This window comes from Prionailurus bengalensis, chromosome D2 (genome assembly GCF_016509475.1).
Source record: "Prionailurus bengalensis isolate Pbe53 chromosome D2, Fcat_Pben_1.1_paternal_pri, whole genome shotgun sequence".
Lineage (NCBI taxonomy): Eukaryota > Metazoa > Chordata > Mammalia > Carnivora > Felidae > Prionailurus > Prionailurus bengalensis.
The window spans coordinates 58,992,747-59,006,768 of record NC_057351.1 but is presented as its reverse complement, the minus strand read 5'-3'; the positions used below and the strand labels follow the sequence as shown (position 1 = coordinate 59,006,768).

The window sequence follows — 14,022 nt, the reverse complement described above, 5'->3', positions numbered from 1 at the left end:
AAAATGAACTCAATTAGGCTTCGGATTTGCTTTATGGGCCCTGCTCCGAGTTTCAGGGGGAAAAATGACTGTGCTGGTGTTTAATAGTCTAATGAAAGTAAATAAAGGTTATTCATTGTAATACAGCCGGGGACTCGTGGAGGGTGCACCGAGCCGCCCGCCTCGGCCGGCTCCTCCTTTGTTGGTTTATGGCTCAGGGCACCTTAAAAAGACTTTTGATTTTTGTTTTATGAAGACAAACAGCTTATGGGATAAAAGGACGGGCGGAGAGAAAGGCGAGTGGCTGGGAGCTGCCGGAGTCCGAGGGAGGAACTGTGCCGCGCGGGGCGGCGCTGCTGTGCCACCGCGCGGGTGCGCGTGCAAGCCCGGCTGACGGTGTTGGGCTGCGGTTGTGGGCCTGGCCTGGGCCGTAGGTGTGGGAGGAATGGGTGTGTGCTCCTATCTTTGCGTGCGTGCACCGGGGGCCCACAGGGATGTGTGGGTGGAGGCAGGTGCGGGAGGTGTGCTGAGCTGTGGCCTGGGAAAGGCGCTCCTTCCGGCTCTCGCGGCCGTGCTTTGAGTACAGTGAGCAGGGGCCCGTGGTGGTGGGTGAACACGCGCACATGGGTACACAGGAGGAATCAGAGACGTATGTCCGCGTTGTGCATCGTGCCGCTGTCTTGCGGGCTGCAGCCACGCTGGGCTGTTCTGCATCGGGAGGGAGTACTGGGTGTGAGGGCCGTTGGCCTATCTGGGGTCACACCGGACAGCTGCCCTGGGGAATAGGAGGCAGGCACAGTGGGCTCTCCTCGTGACGCTGGGCAAGAAGAGCACCCCAGGCTTGCACAAACTTTCTGTAAGACCTTCGGGCCATTTAGGCGAGGGACACGGCAGGGGCATGGGGACACTTTCTGGGTATTCTATGCCAGACTCATGGAACAGCAAGGCTGGATGGGACCTATTAGACCTTACCCAAGTCCTTCATTCTACAGATGGGGAAACTGAGGCTCTGAAGGGGGCAAGACTTACCCAAGACCATCCTAGCACCCAGAGCTCATCATTTCTAACTGCTCTATACCAGAATGGTTTTTCTTAACTCGACCATTACGTCCTCGTGTGTGTTCACACAGCACACACGTGGTGCACACACATGTAGCACGTGCGATGCTGGCGACACACACTGTCCAAAGGCCTTGTCCTGCCCTGTTCCTTTGCGCTTCTGCAAGCAGAAAACGCCTTCCTCACCTGTTCTGATTTGATGTGCTCTGATGCCTGGAAGACGTCAGGGTAGGAAGGACGCTCAAAGACCCGATCCAAAGCTTCCAGCTGCTGCTGGGTGAAGGTGTCAGCTCGCAAGTGCTTCCGCAAACTGTCCACGCCACTCTGGGAGTCTCCATTGGGGACTGAGCCCTCGGACACATCTGCAGGACACATGGACACTGGGGGCATCAGCACAGGCCAGCGGAGGTACAGTGGGCCCGGGGGGCCGGCACTTGGCTCGGCCCCCAGAGTTTTGTACCCCTGCCGGGACCCCTTACTCCCAGCTTCTAGGCTGGAGCAGCTGACCCAGGGGCTGGCCATGCCTCTGAGATCTGGCTGAGGAAGCCAGAGCCTCTGAAGGACCTGGGAAGAGAAAGGGAAGTTGTCCCAGTGTGTGTGGGGGGTGGCGGGGCGGGGGGGGCGGCGTGAGGGAAAAACTGGGCAGAAGTAGACCCAGGGGGCTGCTAGGAATCGTCTCCTTAGGGGATGTCTCCCTTGAGCCCCTTCTGTCCCCAGGCCTGGGTCAGCCTGAGGGAGGAGCTGGGTGTCTCAGACCAGCATTACCGAGCCTGTGGAGAATTGAACTCGGCTCTGAGATGAATTTCAGTTCCACTGACTCCAGGGGTGGAAAATCATCAAATCTCCGAGGCTGAGTGTAACATGGAGACTGGGTGAAGTAATTAACTTCACCACCGAGGGAGGAGGGGCTCTGAAAGTCAAGCTGAGGCATTCTGCTTGCATTGGGCCAGGACTCAGACCAGAGCAGGAGGACAGCGGCTGGCACGTGAGCAGTGGCACACTGCCTTGGGCAGAGACTAAAGACAGGGTCTCTGTGGATGCTCTTGTGCCCAGGCCGCCTGCCTCAGCCTCTGTCCCTGACCCAGACTCTGATTGGGCCTATATCAGAGGCCATCCTCTGCCCTCCAGTTCCTCCTGCGGGTCTCACAGAGAGCTGAGACTCACTCAGTGAAGAAAAGGCCATGGTGGTGCCACACTAGTGCCCGTCCTGGGGCTGCAGGCCAATTCTGTCTACAGGTGCTCTGCCCGGGCTTTCTTCTACGTGTGGGGGCTTTCTACCCTTCCCTACCTCCTTGCATCAGGTCTGTTAGGGTGTTCGGAGCACGCGGTGAGCTAAGTGCCTGCTCTCTGTCTCTCTCTGAACCTCTACTCAGCAACCCCCCAGCCCAAAGCTGGGTCCCCCCCCAGGCACAGCAGGGCCACTTCTCGGCTTCCTTCGGCCCAAGACCTGCTGGGGAGCCTTGGGCCTGGGGCCAGCCCATGCTGTAGGCCTCAGGGTGTTCCTCTGGGACTGTTATATATATCAGTTTATAGGTGATTATATGATATGATATAATCAATATTGCATTATATACAGTAACACCATACAGTATCATTCAGGAGACCATAGAAAATATTACATATTGATTAACCTCCACCTGCAGCCATCCTCTCTTCTGGCCTCCCAGACGGAGCAAGGGGGTCTGCTTTCCAAATGGGACCTGCTGCCTTTCCTCCACTCTATTCCTCAGGAGGTGGGAAAGCAAAGAAAGTGTATGTGTGTGTGTGTGTGTGTGTGTAAGAAAGGGAGAGAAACGAAGACCAGGACCAAGTCTGAGGTGGACAGACAGGCACAGCTTTCACGGTATTTCGATGCCTCCACATTCCTATGGACACAAAACTTGGTGGTTGTGTTTTTTACTGTGTAAGCCTCTGGAATGATGTTCTGTCTTGGAGAGTGTGTGTGTGTGTCTCTTATATAGGAGGTAGGGTGTGGCATGTTTATTTTTTCCTTTTGTGTGGGCATTCCCTGTGTATATGTATTTGTGCATGTATAAACATCCAGATAAATATGTGTCTGTGTCTTTGTAAGTGACAGAGCAAGAACCGTTATCAAAGGATGTGTGTGTGTGTGTGTGTGTGTGTGTGTGTGTGGTTGCATGGGGAGCATGAGCTCATGTGCCCCATGTTTCTTCTCTGCCTGTTTTTCTTTTGAGGAGGTGCTATCATCCCAATTCCACCCCCTCGTAGCTATTTGCATGTTCCATTGTGTCCAGTTCTCTCTTGCTGGAGTCCTCCTGCCTTTCTGGGAAGCCCTGTTGTCAGGGCCGAGGGAGGCAGCGGGTGTCTTTGTGTGTGGTTATTGCGGTGTCACCAAATGGGTCCTGGGAAGGAAAGTGTGCATTTGTCTGCGAGCATGTGCTCACACATGATGGGCATGAGTGTGTGCATATGTGTGGGAAGACTCATATCATGCCTCTGTGTGGATTTGTGTATATGCCTGTGTGTGGCTCGGCTCAACCTTGTGTGTGTGTATGTGTGTGTGTGCGGGCGTGTGTGTGTGTGTAGGGGCTGAACTGAGGCTTTGTCCTCAGGTCACTGGCTGGAGGAGTCTCTTTTCCTTCATTTATTCAGGGGCCCTTCAGATCTTGACAAATCTGTCACTCTAAATTTGCGAGAGATTATGGTGCTCTCTCCCCAGCCCGCAGAGAGGTGATATATGATATCTGCTGCCCCTATTGATTGCCTGATCTGGTGGCAGAGGCCGGCGAAATGAACTTGAAATGAACATCATGCCTCAACTCATTGTGCGTATAATACACTACTTAATCCCACATTTTTCAGCCGCTATGGAATTCAATTGATCAATCATGTTCCACTGATAGTACTGTTTTAGGGGTTATTGCTGCTCCCTCCACTCACTGACCTTTTTATTTATTTATTTTTTTGTATACTCAGGCCCTGGTGATAAGACAGGTTACAGAGGCAGCGATGGAAGGGGGAGGGAGGAAGGAGAGGCAAAGGGAAGCCTGCTACTGGAAGAGGTGGCAGTGGGAGGCGGGCAAAGGGAAGAACAAGAGGAGGAAGGGCGTGGGGGAAGAAGAGAAAGAAGGTGCTGGAGGATCAGGGAGGCAAGGTGGTATGATGAAAGCCTGCAGAGAAACAACCCCAAGAGAGGCTGCAGGAAGCTCGAGGAAACGCCCCAGAGGAGAAGGAAGATCCTGAAGAGTCAGGAAAGGCGGCTGTAATCATGAATGGTGCAGGAGCGCAGAGAAAGTTCGGGGAGGTGGGGGGTTGGGGCTTGCGGGTGGGGAGAGGGCAGTGGCATCCTTGGTGGGGACAGGGAGCTCTCACAGGCTCTCTCCAGAGGAGGGGTGGCACCCTTGCTTCAGCTGGAGAAGGAAGGGAGGGACGAAGGCAAGGAGAAAGTGTGGGAAGGAAGTGAGGAAAGGTGGTGGGGAGAAGCCTGGGGTCAGAGGTCCAAGAAGGAAGAGCTCAGGAAGGAGGAAACCCAGAGGCGGAGAAAGGGCAGACAGAGCGAGAGGAAAAAGGGCAGAAGTTCCCCACGCCAGAAGCCTAGGGAAATGCTGGCTGGGGGAGGGCACATGAATGGTACACTTGGGTATCCAGCTAAGGGGGGGCCTGGATGGGGGCGGGTTCGGACAGTAGGGTGAGGAAGGGGAAAAGAGAAGAGAGGAGAGGAAGAGGAGCGGGCATGAAAAGAGAACAGGGGAGAATAGAAAAGGAATGGAAAAATGAAGCGTTGACCAGGGTCAGTGTTGACCGCTGGCAGGGACCTCCTCAGGATGATGGAGAAAGCGCTCAGGGTGGGGCTTCCCAAGGGTGGAACTTCCCAAGGGTGGATTCTCAGAGGTGACAGCAAGGAGAGGCTGGAACCGTGCTATGACACCAGTGCTAGGCCCGGACATTCAGGGCTCTCTGGCAGAGCTGGGCCAAAGTAGAGGAGGAGGCAGAAGCGGGTCTTGATCTAGGTTTCCGAGTGAGTGGGGAGGGAAAATATGTGAGTAATTAGATAGCACTCTTCCCCAAGAAGACTCCTGACCCAACACCGACTGCTCCCCTGTGCCAAGGTGCCAGGCTGTGAGTTCCCTGTGGGCAGAGAACATGCCTGATGCATCTCTGTTGGTCTGGCACCAGGCACAGAGGTGGGCACAGAGTCGGTGTTGATGAGTGACTGAATGAATGACCGAGGCGCCCCTGGGTAACATTCAAAGCCAAAGCCCTGGCCGGAGGTGTCTGAACTGGCCATCAGACTGGCTTGGCGCTTCAGAACACCCAGTCACCTATCAGGGAAGTCCCGCGTATCTCTAGCGATCAGAGGGATGTGGGAAGATCCACAGCAGGCCCCAGGGTAGACTTATGTCCCTCCTTCACTCACCCCCACTCTGGTGAGCACCACCCTCAGCAAACCACCTGCCCGCCTAAGTGCCAAGGGACAGAGAACACCGTGTTCCCAGTTAAGAGTCGAACTTAACCTCGGAGCTACAGAACTGCCGTCCAAAGAAGGCAGTGGAATTCGCTTGAGAACAGGGCTCAGAGACAGCCTCTAAATTGGACATCCCACACCACGGCCTTGTCACAGAAAGCAAGGTTGGGATAAAATGGGTCTATCGGCCCACGGTGACTATTGGTTCCAGGGAAGTCCTTCCCTAAATGAAGGGAGGAGGCCCTCAGCCTTTATCTTGAAGACAAAAGCCGACCTGTTATCAGGGCTTCGAGAAGAGGGCTGGAGTATAGTGGCCACATGTCCTGGGCTTTGTGGAGCAATTCTGAGTTTTAGGATTCTTTCCCACGGCCGGTCCATTTTTTTTAGATTAAGGTTGGAAAATGTGGTTGCTGTACGTTTAGTAAGTAAGACCTCCCCCCGCACCCTGCCAGAGCAAGGGAGGGACCGTGTGCTAGTCAGTCTCCACGTGTGGAGGAGTCAGCCCTGTTCTCCAGCTGTCCCCTACCCAGCCACAATCCATTAGCTGCTCACAACACTCAGAACTTATTACATGCCATTTAATCCTCCCAACAACCCTGTGAGGGGAGTACCGTGATACCTATGTGACAGAGAGGGAAACTGAGGTGGAGAGGTTAAATAGCTTATCCAAGGCTATACCGCTGGTAAATGACAGTCGGGATTTGAATTCAGGTCTGCTTGGCCCAGAGCCTACCCACTACGTCATTTCACTCCGCAGGCCAGGTTCCAAACCCAGGGGCTCAGCTGGGGACCACTTGACTCCATCTGGGACATGATCTTCGCCACCCCCACCCCCGCCCCAGCCTTCTCTGCCTTGCACCCTCCCTTCACCGAAGGAGCGGCCTTCAGTGAGCTGGTGGAGCTAGCTGAGCACAGACTACTTCAGACTGATTAGGGGGACACTCGGTCCAAATTCTCATTTTACAGAAAGGAAAACCAGAAGGGGTGAGAGGTGACGTGGGGCAGGTGACCAGTCCCAGATCACACAACTGGGTAGTAGGACTCTCAGGACTGGAGCCCATTCCGGGCGTTTTGTCCACTACAGCATGAGCGTTGTCAAGGAGAGTAAGCTACTACAAGTCCTTTTGGAAACGAGGCCAGATATAAATTAATTAATTAAATTAAACAAACCGCTGAGCTAAAACTCTGATGTATATTATTCTTTTGGGGGAACAAAGGCTCATAGTGTCTTCTCCTCTGACTGCTTCCTATTTGCTGAGCAGTTAACAAAAAGCTTTCATAGACCTTGGGTTATCTGGGCTTCCTAACTACACTCTAAGGCAGGTAGGGATTATGGTCCCTTTTTTTTTTTTTTTCTTTTTTTTTTTCCTTACTGGTGAGGAAACAGGCTCAGAGTAAACAAAGAATAGCTTCTATAAGGGTAAGTGGCTAGTTCAAGGGCATATCCACCAGGGAGCCTGGCACAGGGAAGGGGCTCTGAGCACAGCTGTGGACGGGGCAGCAATGGGCTGCAGCATCCAGAGCATGGGCTCCAGCAACGGCGTCCCAGTCCCCACATGGATGAAGACAACTGTAAAACCAAAGGTCATCTTGACTGAAGGAAGAGCCGCTGACATGGTTGACAATGGTTACCGTCTGATCAGGAGCAAATTATCTTCTTTTCACCTAAGTTTTTCGATATTGTCCGGTCTTTGTATAACTAGAATCTTTAATAAAAAATATCTTTTACTCTCCAGCAAAAGATCTGATCTCCTCGCTCACTTAGCCTTGTCACTCCCCATCCACTGTGGGCTTCCTGAGGGCAGAGCCCTACCTTCCACCTCTCTGACCCCAGGCTAGGCCAATCATGAATAGTGTTGTCCAGTGAGGTCCCAGCAGCTTGGGCAGGAGGGAGGCCAGGGAACCCCATGTCGCAGGGAGCAGGGCTAGGAACAGAAGTGTTCTGTGCTCCTTGTGTGAAGACATGCTACCTGAGTCCTCAAAGTAGTTGCCGCAAGGGACAGGAGAAGTTCTTGTGCACTGACCAAAAGGTGGGTGGGGTGATGATTAGAGACAGAATGAAATCATGCCATTTCCTTGGTCAGAAAGCCCCAAGGCTCACCAAAGTCTACAGAATTAAGGGGGGACGAACAAGTGTCACCTCCCAAATCCCAAGAAGTAGGAATCAGGCCTTTGAGAGGAATTCTTTTAAAGTCTAGCAAAGAGCTATACTAACCGCAGTTTTGTGAGCCCCAATACACGTATCTACCTGTCTGTGGGGAAACTGACAATATTAGGGCTTTCACATACACTCATTAAATCCACCCAACTTCACAACGTACTTCTTCTTCTTCTTCTCATTCTTCAGATGAGAGGCAAACTTATTTGTTCAACATTATCCTGGATTTGAACTCGGGGATGTCTAACCCCAAAGTTCTACGCCACCAAAGTTACCTTCTTTGTCAAAGATCAGCATCACCATCATTTACGGACACTAACTATGTACTGGGTAGGCTCCAGTGCTTTACTCACATTATCTCCAATTTCCACAGAACACTTGCCAAAGAGAGACCATTAGTTCAGTTTTACAAATGAGGGAGCAAGCTGAGGGAGATGTGCGAGATCGTACAGCTGACAGGAAGCAATCTGGGGGAAAGGAAGTCTTGTTTCATCCCAAGACAGAAAATGAGCGGGGGAAAAGTGATACAGGAAGAAAAGAGAAAGGCATGGAAGTGGGAAGGTGGGTGATGGGCCTCAGCCCCTAGGGGCTGGGCGCAAGGGAGGAGCAGGGGCTAGCGGTGGCTAGGGTGGGGGTTCTGGGCTAACGCCCCGAAGGTGGCCTCTGAGCCCCTCCCTGGCTCCTCTAACACTACCTTCCCCCTCTGAGGGGTTCACCCCCAGCTGCCAGTGGTTGCAGTTTCAAACTCAATTGTTCTCCTCGGTACTGAGGCAAATGGAGTCATTAATTACCTTCTATCGGCTGGGCTGAGTTCAGAATGCGATCAATATCCCCGCTTGTCATTCAGGGCAGCCGCCGGTGCGGCCCCGGCCCCACCCCCACGCGGCGCCGGGCCCTCCCACGGATGCAGCGGATGCATCAGGGCGGCCCGTTCCCAGCGAGGAGTGGGCCGCTTTCATCCAGGGAAAGAGCCGGGATTCGTGCCACCCTCAGGGAGGGCAGAGGATAGGGGGAAAGAGAGGGAAAAGTGTGAGGGAGTGAAGAGGGAAGGGGAGGAAAGGGGAGTGGAGGGCGGAAGAGGCGGGGGAGATGGAAGGAAGAGGGGAAGCTTGGAGGAAAGGAGAAATTGGCAGGGACGGGGCTGCCCTGTGCTGGGAAGGGCTGCAAGGGCCAGGCTTGGAGAGTGTGCCGGCGGGAGCACTGTCCAAGGAGATGTGGGGTGACGTGCCCCGTTGCCTCCCATCCTTAAGCTGGGCAATCTGTGGGTCTGCCCTGGCCAAGCCAAGCTCAAGAAGAGAGCACGAAGAAGCCCTTGGAAGTACGGCTCAAAGCTTAGGCTCGGAGCAAGACTAGCTTCTGCCTAGCCTTCTCGTCCTGGCAAACCACCTGCTATCCTTGACCAAGCTCAGCCTCTAAACGCTCAGTGAGTTCATGGCTGGGGGAACGTGGGGGTGGCCGGCTGGTCTGTCTAACCTCAGTCTTGCTGTGCCCATTCGCACCCGCGTGCCTCTAGGGACACTAACCTGCATTAGACATCCTAACATAACGCTGGACTAGGGGTATCATCTGGTTTGAAATCCTGGTTTTGTCGCTCACTGCTACATGGCCTTGTCCAAGTCCCATGAGCTTTTCTGGACTGAGCTTCCTTAAAATTACACCAGGGTGGCTAGCTCCTCCCCCCGCAGTATTAATTTCTTCTTCCCCTGTGTTCCAATAGCCATCTATCCAAACCTCTATTGTAGAAATAATAATAATAACTGAAACCTATCCTGTTTCTATTACAGTAGCAGACAGGATGCGTAACATATATACGCTGATTTAATCCTTACACTAACAGCAACTAACATTAAGTGCTTACTATATATTAGGTGCTCATCTAATAACTGTACATATATTAACTCATTTAATTTGCACCAGAACTTAAGCAGGAAGCTTCTACTATCATCCCCATTTTGTAGATGACGAAATGATCGTGCACAGGTTCCAGAATTTTCCTAAGGCTATGAAGCTAACAAGTGATGGAAGAGGCAGAAGCAAACCCAGGCAACGAGCCTGTGGCAGCTGAGCTCGTAATGTGGAGAAACCAAGGGATAGAAAGGTAACTTGCCCCAAATTATCTACTATGGCCAGTTAGTGGCAGAGCCAAATTCGGAATCTATATTATGGTTATTTTTCTCAATGCTTCTTTGTTTTTGAGAGAGACAGAGCATGCGTGGTGGAGGGGCAGAGAGAGAGGGGGACAGAGGACCTGAAGCGGGCTCTGCATGGACAGCAGTGAGCCCGACGTGGTGCTCGAACTCACGAAGTATGAGATCCTGAATGGCCTGAGCGAAAGTTGGATGTTCAACTGACTGAGCCACCCAGGTGCCCCTATCATGGTTATTGGCTTGGTTTGGGTTTTTTCCTCACTAAACTGTGACTGTTTGAAAGGCAGAAACCCATCTTTTTAGTCTTTGTAAACCTAGCATAGGGCCTGAGGTGATAAAAAAAAATGTTGACTGATTCATCTAACCGAATTCCAGAAGTAAAGGCTGGTAAATTCTTAGCTTGCCTCGCTCAACAGTTTACCTTTCAGAAGAAAAAAGAAGCAACAAAGGAAATTGCCGCTCTGGATGCGGTGTCATTGCATTTTACAGCTGTAAATTATTATGGAGATCATTGAATATGATTCCTTCTTAAAGCCAAAAAAAAAAAAAAAAGGCTCAGAAAGATTGAGTAATTTTCCCATGTCACACAGCTAGTCATTGTCAGGATGGGGACTGAGGTTCTCAGTTTCACTATTCCAAGCCGCTTAATTCTGACCAAGAAACAAAAACTGATCAAAAGGATGTGATGGGGATCTGGGGAGAAGGCAACCATGTCTGGATTTGACGGTAGCAAAGGAAGGAGGCATTGGACAGAATCCAACTTGAGGAAAGCAAACTGTTACACGTGGAGGGGAAGAATGGTCGTGCGATCCCATGGCAAGAGATTCTACAAGGGAATATGATTCCATAAAGACAGGGTGCTCTAAAAATGAAATTCCGCCTCTACAAGCTCAAATAATCAACCCGACAAAACAAAGGGGGTTGGAGTGGGGGAGGGCTTGAAAGAGAAGGACATTTAAGGAAAGTCGTTGTTGTTGCACACGGATAAGCTTTAAAATATGATGAGCCTAGATTTTAAAAGGACATGTACACCGAACAGTGGAAGATTATGCAGCCATTAAAAAATCATGTTTTCAAAGAATATTTAATGATATGTGAAAATGGTCCTATGGAATGTTAAGTGAAAATAGCAAGACACAAGCTGTATATACAGTATCATTCCAATTTTGATAAAAAATTATATATGCACAGAAGAAAAAAAAAGACTATAAAGATTATACCAAATTTAAGAGCGGTTATCTCTCAGAGAGGAGACGATGGGTGATTTTGTAAAAATTTACTTTATCTTCCACATATTTTACAATGAGCATGTATTGCACTGATCATCAGACGAAAGTTATTTTTTTCCCCTCTTAAAAAGGACACACAACAGATGGGAGGAGGGGACCATAACCAAGGGTGGATATGAGAGTAGCATGAACCTGTCAGGAAGACAAAAGCTCAGAACAAGCTGAGACAACAAAAAAGGGCCTTCAATAGCTATGTTTGAAGAAAGAACAAAAAGGCAGGCAGGTTTAGGGCTCAGTACTTGGGAAAGGGAGGTAATACTGAAGGAAAAAAAAAGGGGGGGAGACAAGGAAGAACTTCTCGACCCTCAGCTTGCCTTGGCCTTCTCCCTCAGAGAAAGAATCTTCAAAACAGGACCAGCGGGAGTTGCCCAGGTCAGGAGGGGGCCCGGCAGGCCACTCCTAACAATTTCAATGGACTTAACTTTCCCAGACCCAGATAATTCATGCACCAGGACCCTGGGGGGAAAGTAGGTAGGATCCTAAATGTTTTGTTGATAATCCTTGAGAAGTCATAATGGAAGGACGTAGCAGTGACAAAACTCAATGCCACCTGCCCTGCAAAAGGGGGAAAGGTATGCGTCTGCAAATAACGCTTTGATAAGTTTAATGCCAGGGTGCGGAAATCTTACAGGAGAAATTATTATACAGTTAATCTGTGGGGACCAGGAAGGAACATGGATGCCCTGGGACCTGTATGCGCTCACTGAGAAGTTGTGGCACATTCATTAGATATCAATGATTAGATATCAAATGCAAACCCCACTAGAACCTCCTGAACTGCCCTGGTTGGAAGCAACCGCTCTTTCTTTTTTAAAGAAACAATTCATCGTAGTGCTTTATACCTTGATCATAGCCCCTATCACATTCTTCTTGTATTGTGATGTACACAGTTAACCTCCCTACTGGATTAGAAGCTTCCTGCAGTCAAGAACCGCATTCTATTTACTTTTGTAAATCGTCCTGCCCTGTTAAAAAAAAATCTTTTTTAAGTCTATTTATTTTTGACAGAGACAGAGTGCGAGCATGAGCTGGGGAGGTGCAGAGAGAGAGAGGGAGACACAGAATCCGAAGCAGGCTCCAGGGTCCAAGCTGTCAGCACAGAGCCTGATGCAGGGCTCGAACTCATGAACTGTGAGATCATGACCTGGGCCGAAGTCGGACACTTAACCGACTGAGCCACCCAGGCACCCCAGTCCTGCCCTGTTTTATATATAGATCTGTTCACCAACTTAAATTGCATTCTTTAATCGATTAAGAAAATGCTGTGGATGTTGTGCATGTAAACATTTCACAAAGAATCTCCTTCCTAATTTTATGGACAAGATGAAGAAAAGTGAAATGGTTGATGGCTGCTGGGCTCAATCGTACCTAAAGCATTCGTTTATTACAACCAGAAGGGAGGTTTTCGCTGGTGGAGCATTATCTCTCCTTTATTTTATTTTTTGACGTTTATTTATTTATTTTGAGGGAGAGACAGAAAGAGAAGCAGAGAGACTAGGAGAGAGAGAATCTTAAGCAGGTGCCACACCCAGCGGGGAGCCCAATGCGGGGCTCGATCTCATCAAGTCAGCTGCTTAACCCTCTCCTTTATTTTAAAGGCCAATACTTCTTGTAAAAAAAACCCTACTAGGATGATGCTACAGAAGACATCCTTGTGATCTTACTTAATCAGGTGGAATTAAGAGCCCAAACCAACGAGATGAAATTCAACAGGGATAAATGGAATGCCCTATGTTTAGGTTAAAAAAAATCAATTATACAAGTGCAGAATGGGGTAGACCTGGCTTGATAGCAATTGATGTGAAAAAGATCTCGAGGTTTTAGTTGACCACGAGCTCAATATGATCTTGAGTGTGACAGAGCTGCTAAAAAAATCGAATGTAATCTTAGGCTACCGTATGGACGCAGACTCTCCAGATGGAGAGCGGCCATGGTTCTACTGATCTTGGCATTGGCTAGACTGTCTGTAGAGTTCAGTGTTCACGTAGGAGGGACTTTGACTGTCAAGAATGAATTCAGAGGTGGGTAACCAGGATGGTGAAAAACCTTCCTCAAGTGCAGGAAACTAAAATCCACCCAGGGCTCAGCCCAGTGTTTTTCCAGGCACTCAGCAAATCAGGTGGAACGAATGGAAGGAAGGGTGGGAGGCAGGGAGAGAAGAGAGAGTGTCAGAGGGAGATCTTTACCACCACTCTAATAAGGGGTTAATATTGTCGTCGCTATTTTAAAGGTGAGGAAACTGAGATTCAGAGAGATTATGTAAATAGCCAAAGGTCCCACAGCAAGCAAGGAGTAGAGATAGACCCCACATCCAGACATTCGGATTCCAAGGTGTTTCCCTCAACACTACGGAGACTCAGTATAAAGGCAGTGGTGCTAACAATGACAACCGTCCATCTATGTCCTATGTCCAGGCAGGGGCAGTGGCCTGTCATGCAGAACTGCTGGAAGGGAGAGTCCTATGTGAGTGGCAGATAAGACCAGATGACCTTCAAGAATCTGAGGCTTTGCCTTGTCACCACCCTCAGCACAGCCACTGGGCCCCCCTCCACACGGGAGGGGGGTCTCTGGAGACAGTCTGTCTGCATCTTGGCCACTCCCAGGCTCAAGTCCCATCTCCTGCTTGCCCTTCTAGCCACTTCCTCGGATTCCTATTGGATGCTCAGCCACATGGTTTAGCATTTAATTAAGAGCTTATTGTCTGATGTGTGATAGCCTTGCCTCCCCCAGCAGATTGTACGTTCCTGGAGACCCAAGTCCTCGTTATGTGTTCCTCTCATACATCCCAACACAGTGGGCACCTGGACCCTCATTGATACACAGCTCCCCAAAGAAGTAAGTGTAAGTTTTGTCAACATTCCACTATTTACACACCAAAGCAAAACCATAGGCTCTCAGCCCTCTGAAATGGTTTATAGGAAATTTGCCCAAGGACGGAGGGATGGCCTGAATGATCACTTAGGG

The 14,022-nt window shown here is 50.3% G+C and overlaps 1 protein-coding gene across 4 annotated transcripts in view; it reads right to left on the bottom strand.

Annotated features, from left to right (window-relative positions):
- The window catches only part of PAX2 (paired box 2), a 77,357-nt gene that overhangs the window by 20,730 nt on the left and 42,605 nt on the right, over window positions 1–14,022 (bottom strand). For all 4 annotated transcript variants that reach the window (XM_043597275.1, XM_043597274.1, XM_043597272.1 and 1 more), the window contains one exon: window positions 1,225–1,400. In XM_043597275.1, coding sequence (XP_043453210.1) covers window positions 1,225–1,400 — 176 coding nt within the window. The remainder of the gene's footprint in view (window positions 1–1,224; window positions 1,401–14,022) is intronic.